At 45.8% G+C, this 17,579-nt stretch overlaps 1 protein-coding gene across 1 annotated transcript; it reads left to right on the top strand.

Annotated features, from left to right (window-relative positions):
• The first annotated feature begins 5,867 nt into the window (after positions 1-5,867).
• On the top strand, positions 5,868-17,278 carry thy1 (Thy-1 cell surface antigen). Its single transcript, XM_078199147.1, has 4 exons — positions 5,868-5,982; positions 11,514-11,590; positions 12,737-13,075; positions 16,345-17,278. The coding sequence occupies exons 2-4, from the start codon at positions 11,554-11,556 to the stop codon at positions 16,461-16,463; spliced, it is 495 nt and encodes a 164-aa protein (XP_078055273.1). The 5' UTR covers positions 5,868-5,982; positions 11,514-11,553; the 3' UTR covers positions 16,464-17,278.
• The last annotated feature ends 301 nt before the right edge of the window (positions 17,279-17,579 follow it).

Here is a 17,579-nt window from a genome sequence, read left to right as displayed (position 1 = left end):
TTTCCACTTAGTAAGGAAGTTAAAACTAGAGGACACAGCCTCAAAATAAAGGGGGGTCGGTTTAAGACAGAGTTGAGGAGGAACTTCTTCTCCCAGAGGGTGGTGAATCTCTGGAATTCTCTGCCCACTGAGGTGGTGGAGGCTACCTCGCTGAATATGTTTAAAGCGCGGATGGATGGATTCCTGAGCGGTAAGGGAATTAAGGGTTATGGGGATCAGGCGGGTAAGTGGTACTGATCCACGTCAGATCAGCCATGATCTTATTGAATGGCGGGGCAGGCTCGAGGGGCTAGATGGCCTACTCGTGCTCCTATTTCTTATGTTCTTATTATATGGTTGGCATTTCACATTATTGACCCTTAACTAGTTTTGAGCTGTATGAAGACACACTTTCATTAGCTGCTAGCTGATTGCAATGATGGTTACTGATCTTATCTGCAAATTCCTATGATATATAGAATCGTTGATCAGGTAGCCATGCTGATACTCATGCATTATCACACTTACCTTTACCTATTGAGCAAATGCTACCTACTAGTTTTGCTGGTACTCTATCTTTCGCTGGTAGATCATTTGCCTACAACAGCTTCTCAAGTTCAAAGACACATCAGAAATGATCCTGTGATGGGGAAGGTCATGGATATGGTATTGAAAGGAACAATAGCAAAACGTTTCATCTGTATCCTTATTTGAAACCATGTGTGTCAGGAAAACTTGAGTTGACAGTCCAAGGTGGGTGTCTATTGTGGGGAATCCGAGTGATCATCCTCCGAGTCTGCATGGAAGCATTCTTGTACAACTACGTGAAGGACATCCCGGTCTCGTCCAGATGAAAAAATTAGCATGTAATTATTTTTGGTGGCAGGTCTGCGTTCAGCTTCCAGATCAATAATCCTGATCCACAATTCCTCCAGCTGCCTTCAGATACTTTCTGAAGATGTGTTTGTCCTAGATTGCTTTGGTGTTACTTATGTAATTTAGCTAATTTAATGTATTTCCTTAATTCATGTAGAATAATTTCTATGTATACTACAATATACTGTGCTTATTAAATGTTAGTACCACCTACTACTGAAAGTTTCTTAATTCCTAATTGGCTTACTGGTTACAAACCAACTCTTTCCAAAGGAATTTGTGTATCAACAGACAATAGGACTGATTCAATTGGTTTACAGAGAGCTGGTGTAAGTTTGATGGGCTGAGTGGCCTATATATATCATCTATTTAGTGCTCAGGTTTGTGGAGTGAAATGTAAAGCCAGACATTCTGAGTTGGAGGTGAGCCTGACACAAGCTGAGCTCGAGCCCACGCTTGGGACTGATAGATTACACTCATTTTGATTGATTATTGAGACGTTCACATCACAATAAATACGGCACCGATCACTGCTCTCAGCTGACTGGTGTTCTCTAATTCCCATCTCAGTATTTTAGTGGTTTATTGCTGAAGATCTTTCACATCTTGTGTGTGTACATTTCTTTCTGATATTCTCTGGCAAGATTGTTTCTATTGATCTAATTTCTTCCTGACATCATCAGGTTCTGAGTCAGAAACCAGACTCCCAGTAACTTGGCTGACTCACCATCCATTAAATGTAGATATTGCTGTTGTTCGTTATTGCTTTTAGCTGATCTCAGACACAGCAATGGAAAGGCACAGCCATCAGTGCAGGTCAGCCCAGCATCTAATCCAGATAATGGAAAACAACCTCACATCTTTCTAGGTGCACTGAAATAATGCATGTGCGTGGATCACAAAGCAAGAGGAGGAGGCCATTCAGCCCTTCAAGGTTATGGCAGATTTGTATGTCAAATCCATTCATCTGCCTTTGCTCCTAATCCCCTTATCGGGGATTAAGCAAGTTGTCAGGATGGCCAAGTGGTCTGAGGCGCCAGACTTATGCAGTATGGTTGTTTCCCTTGTGGAGTCCTGATGACTTCTGGTCCCTTTCTAGGGTTGTGGGTTCAAATCCCATTCCTGACATTTTGGGGTGGCATGGTGGCACAGTGGTTAGCATGCTGCCTCACAGCGCCAGGGACCTGGGTTCGATTCCCAGTTTGGGTCACTGTCTCTGTGGAGTTTGCATGTTCTCCCCGTGTCCGTGTGGGTTTCCTCCGGGTGCTCCAGTTTCGTCCCACATTTTGAAAGACGTGCTAGTTAGGGTGCATTGACCCAAACAGATGCCGGAGTGTGGCGACTGGGGGAATTTCGCAGTAACTTCATTGCAGTGTTAATGTAAGTCTTACTCGTGACTAATAAATAAACGTTAACTTTTTGCTCAAGAAAAAGCTATCAAAAATTTGATTTTCTTCCAGCATCCATAGCTTTTTTGTGGAAAAGGTTCCTGATTTATGTGAAGAGATGTTTTCTGACATCTATCCGTGAGCAGCCGATTTCTCATTTGAAGGTTCTACCCATTATTCTGGACTGTGGATCAATGCACGCTATCAAATCTCTATTATTTTAAACATCCTCCTTCCATCTTCTACACCAGAAGAAATACAAGCTCAGTAATGTCTTCAGAACCAAACTCTGTTAGTTCCTTGTCTGATTCTGTGAATCTAAACGGCACCCTCTTCAAGTCCAATTCCTGAGCTGCAATACTGAACACTGACTCCAGATGGGTCAAGGTTCTGTACAACTGAAAGATTCTTTTAATCACTTACAGTCAGTGCCGGATTTAGACTTGGTGAGGCCCTAAGCTATATAAAGCTTGGAGGCCCCTTGTTTAAAAGTTACACCAAAAGGTCTCACAAAGGTGCGAACCAAAACAGGACCTTGGGTCGCCACAAAAAAATGGAAAACATAATTATGCCTTTTAATTATTTGATAGCAATGTATTTAAAGTGAAAAATACAACTTATTTTCAAATGAATGCATTTACTGATTACATATTTATCATTTGGCTGGGTTGATCTCTCTCATAGATTATAATATAGTATACCCTGGAAACAATACTTAAATGTAATTTTAAAAATAATTTTAAAATACATTAATATATATTCAAAATGCTGACAAAATAAGTAATCAGGATCACTTTTATTAATATAAGTAATAATGAAATCATTTGCAAAATCAGAAAACTGATATCAGATACAACTTAAAACATTTTCTTTCTTGATTTCTCAAAAGCAAAATCATGAATTATGTCCTCAAATGATATGCTACGCAGCTTATCGCTTTCTATGCACATGATGCTAAGTGCAGACAGTTTGTCGTGAGACATGGTTGCTCTCAGTTCATTTTTGATTCTCTTTAGCTGTGAAAAGGACCTTTCTCCTGAACAATTTGTTACCATCAGACACAAGAATAGTTGTAATATTGCTTCCACATTAGGGAAAACTAAATGAATCTTGTCTTGGAAGATGATTTGATACACATCTTTGTGGCAAACTTGTTCTTTTCCTGGATAATTCTGCTTGAGATAAGCATGAAAGTGCTTCAGTTCCCCCGTAAGGTTAACATCAACATCATTTGGATACTCTTTCATCAAAGTTTCTACTGCCTCACGCAGCTGTGCCTCTGAAGCTTCTAAATCAACTAAAAATGAAAATTTGTTTGCAGCATAATTGTAGACTGTTGCTCTTCTTCTCAAGTTTGCTTCAAGGACATCGATTATAGGAATGAAGGATTTCACTCGAAATTTGTCTCTTGGAGAAAGCTCTTCATCAGCATCAGGCCATCAGCCATTCCCGATCATATATTTCACCATTAACTTTTCTGGACTGAAAAAGACCTTTTGAACAATATCTATCCTGATTTTTGAATGACCGCTTTGAGTTTTCAAAGGGGCCGTTCCAGTGTTGACACTCTGAAGGACCCTTAAAGATCCAGTATGAGAGTTCATCCTCGGTTAAGACACCCCACTGACCTACATCATTGAGTTTCGTGAATTTTGTTGTTTCAACTGTGGATGTCGGCTCTGCAACGCTCACATTTGCATCACTTCCAGTGTTTTCCTCAGCTGAGATTCCAGACTCTGTTGTCCCAGTAGCAGAGGCACTAGGCTGTGGTTGTTTTGGACTTTGCTGATCACCTTGGGTTTGTGGATCCTTATCTGTTTCTGGAGTAAAGTAACTGTCAACTTTTGGTAATTTTTTGAGTTGCTCTTCAAGCTGGTGCTTTCTTTTTCTTTTCTGGTATCCACTCTTAAATGTTCTCTTCATTGTAAACCTTCTGAAATTTTGTGAGGCCCTAAGCTGTAGCTTGTTTAGCTTATGCCTAAATCTGGCACTGCTTACAGGATGTGGGTGTCACTGGCTAGGCCAGCATTTATTGCCCATCCCTAGTTACCGATGAGAGGGTGGGGGTGAACAGCCTCCTTGAACCGCTGCGGTACCTGAGATGTAGGTACGCCCTCAGTGCTGTTAGGAAGGGAGGTCCTGGAATTTGACCCAATGACATGGAAGGAAGTGTGATATATTTCCAAGTCAGAATGGTGAATGATTTGGAGAGAAACTTCCAGGAGGTTCTGTTCTGAAGGTGCTGTCTCAGGAACCTTGCTGAGTTGCTGCAGTGCATCTTGTAGATGGTACAGACAACTGTCACTGTGCATCAGTGGTCAAGGGAGTGGATGTTTGTGGATGGGGTGCCAATCAAGCAGACTGCTTTGTCCTGGATATTGTCAAGCTCTTGAGTGTTGTTGGAGCTGCACTCATCCAGGCAAGTGGGGAGTGTTCCATCACACTCCTGACTTGTGCCTTGTAAATGGTGGATAGTCTTTGGGGAGTCAGGAGGTGAGTTACTCGCTGCAGGATTCCTAACCTCTGACCTGCTCTAATAGCTTCTTAAAGACTGGATTAGTTGTAAGTATTCGCATTCCAACCATTATTCATGTAAATTGAGTCTGTGTCTTATAAGTTCTGTTTGTGAACAGAATTCCCACTCACCTGAAGAAGGGGCTCAGAGCCTCGAAAGCTTGTGTGGCTTTTGCTACCAAATAAACCTGTTGGACTTTAACCTGGTGTTGTTAAACTTCTTACTCTGCTCTAATAGCCACAGTATATATTTGGCTAGTCCAGTTGGGTTTCTGGTCAATGATAATCCTCAGGATATTGACAGTGGGGGGTTCAGCGATGGTAATGCCATTGAATGTTAAAGGGAGATAGTTAGATTCTCTCTTGTTGGAGATGGTCATTGTCTGGCACTTGTGGTGAGAATGTTACTTGCCACTTGTCAGCCCAAGCCTGGATATTGTCTGCATTTGGACATGGGCTGCCTCAGTATCTGAGGAGTTGTGAATAATGCTGAACATTGCGCAATCATCAGCGACCATCCCCATTTCTGACCATCCTGACTTATCGCCGTTCCTTGGCTGTCGCTGGGTCAAAATCCTGGAACTACCTCCCTAACAGCACTGTGGATGTACCTACACTACAGAGACTGCAGCGGCACAGAAGGCAGCTCACCATCACCTTCTCCAAGGGACAATTAGGGATGGGCAATAAATGCTGGCCCACCCACCGACGCCCACATCCCAAAAATGAAGTTTAAAAACCTCTTTTTCTCTGTCTTTTATTGGCTTGTAGAAATAAAATTAACCCTCACTCTTTAGCCGGATATCTCAGGCACTCTCCTTGCCAGTGTTTATCTGTAAGGAATGTATATAATGTATAGACCTTCCCTATGTGTATGCGCTGGGAGGAGGGTCCCACATCAAAGCCCCCCACCATCTCTCAGCCCCCTAGCAGCAATCTCCTTTATTTGTACAAACTCGTTCCAAACAATTCCAGTAAGCTAGCAGGACCATCAGCTGGGAAACCTGGCTGCCAGTGTTTTGAGGTCAGACACTGAGTGGATGTTTGATATTCTGGGTGTGAGAGGGCGGGTGTTGTGTCAGTGGGAGTTTTTCAGCATCGTTCCGCATTGAGTGCTGCAGTGAGGAACTCTCCCACTCAGCACTCTCCAATCATTGTGCAGACTCACTCCGAACCCAGCCAGCGCAATAAGGAGCGGCAAGGCCGGCGAGACAGAGCGGTGCAGGTAAGGACTGGAGGAAGGAGAGAATGCAGAGAGACAGAGAGCATCAGGAGGGGACAGGACAGAAAGAGAAACAGAAGTGAAAAGCTCAAACTGCGGGGGAAAGAATTCAAATTCAAACAGAAAAGAGAAAGATTGAGAATGAGGGCGGGAGGGTGAGAGAAAGGAAAAAACAGGAACATTTATAAATATTGCTATTGGTCCGAATGATCCTTTTCCTGATAATCTAACTCCAATCGGACTGCTTGCTGACAGTTTGTGAACTGGTTTTTGTGGAAATGCTGCAGAATTGTCTCTTTTAAAAAATAAAAACACTGGAATAGAAGCAGGAGACGGGCAGAAATCCTAATTAATGGTTAAAAGATTCGCTTCATTTCCTGCGGTTAGGATTTGCTCAGTTTGCGGATTCCCGGGATGCGGATTTCTGCTGTTTTCATTGCGGGAATGGGGGGTGGGGGGGTTGTGGGGGGGGGGGGAGGGGGGGGTTGTGGGGGGGGGGGGAGGGGGGGGTTGTGGGGGGGGGGGAGGGGGGGGGTTGTGGGGGGGGGGGGAGGGGGGGTTGTGGGAGGGGGGGTTGTGGGGGGGGGGAGGGGGGGTTGTGGGGGGGGGGAGGGGGGGTTGTGGGGGGGGGGGCGGGGAGGGTGGAGGTGAAGCAGGGATTGCAGTGAATAAACCGCGCGGGTTTAGAGGGTGAAACGTCCTGGGCTCAGCTCACAGCCACACTCCGCCTCTGCCTCAAAATCATTCAAATCTACCCAACTCCTGGTCACACAGAAAAACATCTTTCAACTTTGAAAACACCCCTTTGTCCTGGGCGTGAGGAACAAGCTTCAGCCTGACTGCACCCATCCAACCTGCTCCACAAGGCGGACCTGAGTGTAGCTTCAATCCCACATTCCTGCCTCTCCCACCCGCCCCCCTCCTTGCTAATCAAGAATCTATCTCACTCTGCCTTAAAAATGCTTCCACTGCCTTTTAAGGAAGAGTGTAACAGAGATACCGCCTCTACTTTCTCAGAAGACTAAGGAAATTTGGCATGTCGGCTACAACTCTCAACAACCTTTTACCGATGCACCATAGAAAGCATTCTTTCTGGTTGTATCACAGCTTGGTATGGCTCCTGCTCTGCCCAAGACTGCAAAAAACTACAAAGGGTCATGAACGAAGCCCAGTCCATCACTCAAACCGGCCTCCCATCCATTGACTCTGTCTACACTTCCCCCTGCCTCGGCAAAGCAGCCAGCATAATTAAGGACTCCACGCACCCTGGACATTCTCTCTTCCACCTTCTTCCGTCGGGAAAAAGATACAAAAGTCTGAGGTCATGTACCAACCGACTCAAGATCAGCTTCTTCCCTGCTGCTGTCAGACTTCTGAATGGACCTACTTTGCATTAAGTTGATCTTTCTCTACACCCTAGCTATGACTGTAACATACATTCTGCACTCTTTCATTTCCTTCTCTATGAACGGTATGCTTTGACCGTATTGCGTGCAAGAAACAATACTTTTCACCATATGTTAATACATGTAACAATAATAAATCAAATCAAAGAGACTCATGACCCTCTGAGAGGAAATAATTCTCCTCATCTCCATTTCAAATGTCTGACCCTTTATTTTTAACCAGCGACCCCTAATTCTAGATTCTTCCTCAAGAGGAAACATCCTCTCCACACCACCCTGTCAATACTCCTCAGGATCATAGAAACCCTACAGTACAAAAAGAGGCCATTCGGCCCATCGAGTCTGCACCGACCACAATCCCACCCAGGCCCTACCCCCATATATTTACCCACTAATCCCTCTAACCTACACATCTCAGGACACTAAGGGGCAATTTTTAGCATGGCCAATCAACCTAACCCGCACATCTTTGGACTGTGGGAGGAAACCGGAGCACCCAGAGGAAACCCACGCAGACACGAGGAGAATGTGCAAACTCAACACAGACAGTGACCCAAGCCGGGAATCGAACCCGGGTCCCTGGAGCTGTGAAGCAGCAGTACTAACCACTGTGCTACTGTGCCGCCCATAAACAATCTGAAACGTTTTGATCAAGTCGTCTCTTATTCTTCTAAACTCGAGTGGATACAAACTCAACCTCCCCAATCTGTCCTCATCTGCTCATTCCTGGTATTAGCCGAGTGAACTTTCTCTGAATTGCTTCTAACGCGTTCATATCTTTCCTTAGATAGGGAGACCAATAATCTACACAACACTCCCAATGTGCTCTCACTGGTGTCTTGTAACCTCCCTACTTTTGTATTCAATTCCCTTCACAATAAACAACAATATTCTATTAGCCTTGCTCGAGGGCAGACGATGGTGCAGTGGTATTGTCAGTGGATTAATATCCAGAGACTCCCAGGGAAGATCTGAAGATCCAGATTCAAATCCTAGATAGTGAAATTTGAATTCAATGAAAGTTTGAAATTAAAAAATCTTAATATTGTTGATTGTCAGAAAAACCCATCTGGTTCACTAATATCCTTTAGTGAGGGAAATCTGCCTCCTTAGGTCTGCCCTACAAGTGACTCCAGACCCACAACAATGTGGTTGACTCTCAAATGCCTTCAAATGGGCAATTAGGGACGAGCAATAAATGCTGGCCCAGCACATCCCGTAAAAGCAAAAATTATTTGTTATATCTCTACACCAACCTAGTGATTCTTGCGCCAAGACACCCAGATCCCTCTGCATCTCAGAGCTCTGCAATCTCTCTTCATTTAGACATTAAGCTTCTTTTTATTCTTCCTGCAAAATGGACAATTTCACATTTTCCTACATTATCCTCCATTTGCCAGACTTTTTCCCACTCACTTAACCTATCTATGTCCCTTTGTAGCCTCCTTACGTCCACTTCACAATTTACTTTCCTGCCTATCTTTGTGTTGTCAGCAAATTTAACAACCATACCTTCAGTCCCTTCATCCAAATCATTCACATAAATTGGAAACAGTTGCGGTCCCAGCACTGATCCCTGTGGCACACCACTCATCACACCCTGACAACTAGGAAATGTCCCATTGATGCCAACTCTCTGTCTCCTGTTAGCTACAGTAAGGAGTCTAACAACACCAGGTTAAAGTCCAACAGGTTTATTTGGTAGCACAAGTCACTAGCTTTCGGAGCGCTGCTCCTTCATCAGGTGGGTGGGAGTTCTGTTCACAAACAGGGCATATAAAGACACAAACTCAATTTATAAAATAATGGTTGGAATGCGAGTCTTTACAGCTAATCAAGTCTTAAAGGTACAGACAATGTGAGTGGAGGGAGCAATAGCACAGGTTATAGAGATGTGTATTGTCTCCAGACAGGACAGCCAGTGAGACTTTGCAAGTCCAGGCAAGTTGTGGGAGTTACAGATAGTGTGACATGAACCCAAGATCCCGGTTGAGGCCGTCCTCATGTGTGCGGAACCTGGCTATCAGTCTCTGCTCAGCGACTCTGCGCTGTTGTGTGTTGTGAAGGCCGCCTTGGAGAACGCTTACCCGAATATCAGAGGCCGAATGCCCGTGACCGCTGAAGTGGCCCCAACAGGGAAGAGAACAGTTTTGCCTGGTGATTGTCGAGTGGTGTTCATTCTTCCGTTGTCGTAGCGTCTGCATGGTTTCCCCAATGTACCATGCCTCGGGACATCCTTTCCTGCAGCGCTGCCTCAGCACTGACCCCCTGACAGTGCAGCACTCCCTCAGCACTGACCCTCTGACAGTGCGGCACTCCCTCAGCACTGACCCTCTGACAGTGCGGCACTCCCTCAGCACTGACCCTCTGACAGTGCGGCACTCCCTCAGCGCTGACCCTCTGACAGTGCGGCACTCCCTCAGTACTGGCCCTCTGACAGTGCAGCACTCCCTCAGTACTGACACTCTCACAGTGCGGCACTCCCTCAGTACTGACCCTCTCACAGTACGGCACTCCCTCAGTACTGACTCTCTCACAGTGTGGCACTCCCTCAGTACTGACGCTCTGACAGTGCGGCACTCCCTCAGCACTGACCCTCTGACAGTGCGGCACTCCCTCAGTACTGACCCTCTCACAGTGCGGCACTCCCTCAGTACTGGCCCTCTGACAGTGCGGCACTCCCTCAGTACTGACCCTCACACAGTGCGGCACTCCCTCAGTACTGACCCTCTGACAGTGCGGCACTCCCTCAGTACTGACCCTCTCACAGTGCAGCACTCCCTCAGTACTAAACTGAAATGCTGGCCTGAACTATTTGTTCAAATATCTGGAGTGACTATTCAACCCATAGAATCTCACAGCGCAGAAGAGGTCCTTTGGCCCATCGATTCGGCACCGACCATTAGAAACACCCGAACTCCCACCTAATCCCATCTACCAGCACTTGGCCAATAGCCCTGAATGTTATGACATGCCAAGTGCTCATCCAGATACTTTTTAAAGGATACGAGGCATCCCACCTCCACCACCCTCCCAGACAGAGCATTCCAGACTGGCACCACCCTCTGAGTGAAAATGTTTTTCCTCACATCGCCCCGAAACCTCTTGCCCCTCATACAATCGTAGAATCCCTGCAGTGCAGAAGGAGGCCATTCGGCCCATCAAGTGTGCACCAACCACAATCCACCCAGGCCCTATCCCCTTAATCCCACATATTTACCCTGCTAGTGCCCCTGACATTATTTACCAATCAACCTAACATCTTTGGACTGTGGGAGGAAACCGGAGCACCCTCACCTTGAACTTATGTCCCCTCATGACTGACCCTTCACTGAGGTGAACAGCTGCTCCTTATCCACTCTGTCCATGTCCCGAGGTATTGTACACCTCAATCAGGTCGCCCTTCAGTCTTCTCTGCTCCAAAGAAAACAACCCAAGCCTATCCAATCTCTCTTCATAACCTAAATGTTCCATCCCAGGCAGCATCCTGGTGAATCTCCTCTGCACCCCCTCCAGTGCAATCACATCCTTCCTATAATGTGGTGACCAGAAGTGCACACAGTGCTCCAGCTGTGGCCTCACCGAAGTTCTATACAACTCCAACATGACTTCCCTGCTTTTGTAATTTGTGACCGGAATTTTACCGTCCCGCCTGCCATGGGAATGGGAGCAGGCGAGGGGCGGACAATGGAAATGTTCGTTGACCTCGGGCAGGATTTTACGGTTTCGGGACGAGTGCCGCTGTAAAATCTCGCCCTATGCCTCAATTGATGAAGGCAAGTGTCCCATATGTTTTTTTAGCACCCTACTAACACGCCCTTCCGCTTTCAGAGATTTGTGGACAAACATGCCAAGGTACCTTTGTTCCACAGAACTTGCTGGTGTCCTATCATTCATTGAGTACTTTCTTGTCAAATTGCTCCTTGTGAGAGCATCTTACTGAGTCACTGCCGACACCCCGTTGTGGAAAAGCTGGCCAGGGACCAGACTGGAAAATATTTAAGAGTTGTGGTGAGTCGGATTGACTTTGTTGTACTTGCCCAGCCCAGATTGGACAGCTTTGGTTCAGTGAGGGTCTGGGATGCTGGAGCTGGCTTCGAGGTGACTGAGTGAACCTTTCTTTCACAGCTGCAGGTTTTGGGTAGCGGGAAGTTTTTGGTCTTCACCGATGATGAAGCAGCTGCTGATACTCTCGGTCCTGGCAGGTAAGAGCTTTTCTGGCAATTGCCTTTTCTGCTCTGGAGAATATTAGTGGACGCTCTTGGGAGATTTTGTAATGCACGTTCTGAGCATTACACTGCTAATTAAAGCGTGAGAATTGTCAAGTCTGGTTACACATATGTCTAATGTCAGGGTTTTACTAAGATTATTGAAATAAAAATCAAATCTCCATCTTCTCCAGCCTCAGTCCCACATAGAAAACAATCATTTGAAAAGAGGAAGAGTCAAGGCCATTAAATGTGGTTGGTGACTCTGCTGCCAATAATATTTCATCTCTGCAGAGCTAATGTGACTGGATCTCTGACACTGAAAACGTTTTGCCTGTTCATTGTGGTGGGTGGGTGGTGGGGGGGGGAGGGGTGGGGGGGGAGGGGGGTGGGGGGAGGGGGGGTGGGGGGAGGGGGTGGGGGGGGAGGGGGGGTGGGGGGAGGGGGTGGGGGGGGAGTTGTGGTTCGTTATTGTGACGATATCACAGGTTCGCGATCCATGCGAGACGATGGCCATCTCCAAAAGGAGAGATTCCATTTGACATTTAATAGCATTATCATCACTGAACTCCCACTGCCTGAGGGTGGGTGGGGGGGAGGCGTCGTATCAGTGGGACCAAAAGATCTCACCGGCGAAAATGGCCAGAAGAATTGGTCTGATGTACTGTGTCAGAAGCTGGGAAACCTGCGGTGAGTAATTCACCTCCTGACTCCCCAAAACCTGTTCACCATCTACAAGGCACAACTCAAGAAGCTCAACACCATCTGGGACAAAGCAGCCCACTTAATCAGCATCCATTCCAGCACCAATCTCAGTAGCAGCGGTATGTACCATCCACAGGGGGCACTACTCAAACTCACCATGTGTACTTTGACACCACCTTCCAAACCCACAACCTCTGCCACCCCGACGTCAAGGGCAGCAGACATATGGGAACACCACCACGTACAAGTTCCCCTCCAAATCATATACCATACTGCCTTGGAAATATATCACCATTCCTTCACTGTCACTGGGTCAAAATCCTGGAACTCCCTCCCTAACAGCTCTGATGATGTACCTATACCACACGGGACTGCAACAGTTAAACTGCAGGGTTAAACACAGGTATAAAGTGTCGATATTCTATTCCTATTTTGCAGTGTTGCCCATGGTGGAAGGTCTGGAAATCACACGGATAGATGCCTGTACCACAAAAACCAATGATCTGCAACTGGATTGCAACTACAAAAAGACAGACTCTGGTAACGTCAAATATGAATGGAGTCTGTACACAACAGGCAACAAAACAATAGTGATCAACAGCAGTATCAACCCCCAGAAGGAAAGCGCCACTTTCAAGAATCGTGCAACTGTGAATGTGACAGACACGTTGCTAAGGCTGATCATTACTGGGTTTGGAGTGTCTATGGAGGGGAACTACACATGCACTCTGAATTTAGACGCTAAAGCAAAGAATGCAACCATTTCAGTTGAGCATGGTAAGAATATCTTTGTGTAAGTTCTAGGTAGTAGTGATAGAGGTTTACAGCATGGAAACAGGCCCTTCGGCCCAACTTGTCCATGCCGTCCTTTTTTGTTAAAACCCCTAAGCTAATCCCAATTGCCCTCATTTGGCCCATATCCCTCTATACCCATCGTACCCATGTAACTGTCTAAATGCTTTTTAAAAGATAAAATTGTACCGGCCTCTACTACTACTTCTGGCAGCTTGTTCCAGACACTCACCACCCTCTGTGTGAAAAAATTGCCCCTCTGGACACTTTTGTAACTCTCTCCTCTCACCTTAAACCTACACCCTCTAGTTTTAGACTCAGTATTCGAACTTAAATTCTAATTGTGTTCATTAGAGACTTTAATCATGCAGCCAATAGGAGAGGGGTTGGTGAAGTGTTTTTAATAAGTTTAAATAAGAAAATCCCACCCTATACAGAATTCCCCGAAAACTAACGCTTGAAAGTGATTTCTGCATTAAATACAACACAACACATAAACTAACAGACATTAACATTTCTAAAGAACGATAGAGTTATAAAATCTAATTACAGAACGTGATTCTAAACCTTCACAATGTGAAAAAAGTCACTTCTTTTAAATATCACGGGTGATTTTTCCCATTCTGCCCACCAGGGGAATCGGAACGGGCCGGGAGTGGGACCATGGAAAAGTCTGCTGACCTTGGGCAGGATTTTCCCGTTTCGGGGTGAAAACGGTTAGAAAATCCTACCCCAGAAGTTAAATTGCGCTAATTTAATGCACGTGCTGAATGCTTCAACACAAAGTTTATCTTTGCGCAATCGGACTTTGAATTTCGAAAACAGCAGATAATTTTAATAGATCGGGAAGTGATGGTTCCACACCAGGAGCCGTGTCGCTTGAATCACTGCCTGAAGGGCCAGATGGTTCATCAGCCTTGTTAACTGCAGCATCATGTTCAAACCAGGTCATGTGATGAGCTACAGTCCCAAAATTCATATTGGGTTGAGATACTTTGATTATTTGACTAAAGTCCATTTTAAGTTACAAACTAATTATGAACAATGATCAAACTCAAACTTTGCTGCATTTGTCAGTCCATGAGGAACGTCCACAACGTGAAGAGTCTGTCAAAGGCTCCTGTCAGTCTCGCTGAGGGAGGAGATAACGATGGCAGGAGGTATTGGTGCGATGTCACCCTAACCCAGAGAGATTCTTTTCCTGCTGGTTACAAACAAAACCCACAAGTTTCAGTAATTGACTTCACCCCCCTTTCCTTTATTCATGTAAAGTCAAAAGTCACATTTACCTGGCCCCAATATTTATCATGAGAACATAAGAACTAGGAGCAGGAGTCGGCCATCTGGCCCCGCGAGGCTGCCCCGCCATTCAATAAGATCATGGCTGATCTTTTTGTGGACTCAGCTCCACTTACCCGCCCGCTCACCATAACCCTTAATTCCTTTACTGTTCAAAAATGTATCTATCCTTGCCTTAAAAACATTCAATGAGGTAGCCTCAACTGCTTCACTGGGCAGGGAATTCCACAGATTCACAACCCTTTGTGTGAAGAAGTTCCTCCTCAACTCAGTCCTAAATCTGCTTCCCTTATTTTGAGGCTATGCCCCCTAGTTCTAGTTTCACCCGCCAGTGGAAACAACTTCCCTGCTTCTATCTTATCTATTCCTTTCATAATCTTATATGTTTCCATAAGATCTCCCCTCATTTTTCTGAATTCCAATGAGTAAAGCCCCAGTCTACTCAGTCTCTCCTCATAAGCCAACCCTCTCAACTCCAGAATCAATCTAGTGAATCTCCTCTGCACCCCCTCCAATGCCAGTATATCCTTTCTCAAGTAAGGAGACCAAACTGTATACAGTACTCTGGGTGTGGCCTCACTAGTACCTTATACAGCTGCAACATAACCTCACTGTTTTTAAACTCCATCCTTCTAGCAATGAAGGACAAAGTTTCATTTGCCTTCTTAATTACCTGCTGCATCTGCAAACCAACATTTTGTGATTCATGCACAAGGACACCCAGGTCCCTCTACACAGCAGCATGCTGCAATTTTTTACCATTTAAATAATAGTCCATTTTGCTGTTACTCCTACCAAAATGGATGACCTCATATTTACCAACATTATACTCCATCAGCCAGACCCTTGCCCACTCACTTGGACTATCTATATCCCTTTGCAGACTTTCAGCATCCTCTGCACACTTTGCTCTGCCACTCGTCTTAGTGTCATCTGCAAATTTTGACACACTACATTTGGTCCCCAACTCCAAATCATCTATGTAAATCGTAAACAATTGCGGTCCCAGCACTGATCCCTGAGGCACACCACTAGTCACTGATCACCAACCAGAAAAACAGTCATTTACCCCCACTCTTTGCTTTCTGTTCATTAACCAATCCTCTTTCCATGCTAATACATTACCCGTAATGCCGTGCACCTTTATCTTATGTAGCAGTCTTTGGTGCGGCACCTTGTCAAATGCCTTCTGGAAATTCAGACACACCACATCCACAGGTTCCCCATTGTCCACTGCACATGTAATGTTCTCAAAGAATTCCACCAAATTAGTCAAACATGACCTGCCCTTCATGAGGCCAGGAATCAAACTCGGGTCCCTGGCGCTGTGAGGCAGCAGTGCTAACCATTGTGCCACCGTGCCGTTTTATTAAGTAATGACAGCCTTTCTAACACCTTCTCCTTCTCAGGTGTAAATTCCTCAGGTGTACCAGTTACCACCTCTCTCACTGGGCCTGGGTAACATCTTCCTTTGGAAAGGCGAATGCAGAGTACTCATTTAAGATCTCCGCTATTTCTCCTGCCTCTACGCGCAAGTCCTATTTTTAATCCCTAATCAGTCTTTCATTACTCTTTCTTTTATCGTCCTTCTATTATTCATAGAGCAAACCTTGCGATTCCCCATGAGGCAACAGTGAGTGGTTTGGATTTTGAATCCACTGGCTGATAGGGCAGTGGTAACTGATCCAATCAAATCTTTCAAAATGAATTGGATATAAACTTGGAGAAAAATACAGAGATAAAGTTCCGGAGGGCGGGAGTGGGACTAAAAGAGCGAGTGGAAACCTGCTGGACTGAATGGCTTCCATTGCACTGTATTGTTCAGCCATTTTACCTGGAGGAATAAAGATGGAATCTGGTGTTGTCAGTGCGCAGGAACTGTGAACAATGTTGCTGCTTCCTGTTGCCCCTAAATACAGGGTCAGCTTTTCTCATTCTTTCTTGGTTTTTCACAGATGTTGCAACTTGTGGTACCCCTGGACTCGTGCTCAGCAGCCCCTGGATGTTGAGTCTCCTCCTCTCACTCACTGTTCTCCAAGCCCTGGATGCCCTGCCTGGTGGAAGCTCAAACTAACATTCAGCCACTGGACCAGAACAGGCAATGATTGCATCTCCTTGTGGAATGAGCAAATGTTCTGTGTTGTTATCCTTTCTCCCCCTCTCTTGCCCCCGCCTCTCTTTCTCCCTCTCGCTTTCTTTCTGAATTTCCTGTTATTACATTAGTGACTTCACTGAGCAGAGATGGAACTTTGACAAGTTGCCGCCACATGAAGGAGCCAATCCCATTTCTGTCTTCCATCTCTGATCCCAGTTGAACTTCTTACTGTGTTTACCCCAGTCCAATGCCGGCATCTCCACACCCAGTTGATGTTACAGGGTGGGTTCCCTGTCAGGCAGGGGTATTCACAAAGCCAATGGCAGCTGCATTGGCTGCAGTAACATTGGGGTGAAGGGGCTCTCACTGGTCATGCCGATGATGCAGAGTAACGGAGCGAAGGTGGTGTGGAGGCAGGAAGGAGAGGGACGGATAACGAGAGGGCTGTCTGGGACTGAACCCCTCGGCACGCCTCAGTCTAGGCTACTCTCCCGATATCTGTGCTCAAACTGTGATTGTAGCTTCTGAATAACACAAAATAATGAATTAATACAAGTGCTTTAGCCTCTACTTGAATGTTTTGCTAAGCTGCTCAGATACCAAGCTGTATATATTGGGAAATCCAATACTGTGAAGTTGAATGTATTTTCTATTTAGGCTGAGTTCTGTGCGGTGTAATTTTTAATTGCCAAATATCCAATGAGTATGCAATAAAATATATACTGTATAAAATATATACTGTAATGATATCCAATAAATATCAGCCATTTCCTTTCCGTCAGTTCAAAATATGGAATGTCCTGTTTTGGAAAATTTGATTCTTTTTCACTTTCCTGTTCCCCTGCCCCCTCCCCCCCTCCCCCCCTCACCCCTCACCCCTCTCACCTCCCCCCCACTCCACCCCCTCCCACCCCTCTCCCCACATTCTAATCTTCTCCTGCCATACTAGAGCTGAACTGAAATAAAAGGGTGAATGTAAATGTACAATCACCACTCCTTGGCCTCCTGCCCTGCCCCTCCGCCCTGCCCCTCCGCCCTGCCCCTCCGCCCTGCCCCTCCGCCCTGCCCCTCCGCCCTGCCCCTCCGTCCTGCCCC

This window comes from Mustelus asterias, chromosome 27 (assembly GCF_964213995.1).
Source record: "Mustelus asterias chromosome 27, sMusAst1.hap1.1, whole genome shotgun sequence".
Taxonomy (NCBI): domain Eukaryota; kingdom Metazoa; phylum Chordata; class Chondrichthyes; order Carcharhiniformes; family Triakidae; genus Mustelus; species Mustelus asterias.
The sequence above is the reverse complement of the archived record's forward strand: the minus strand, read 5'-3'. Positions and strand labels throughout refer to the sequence as shown.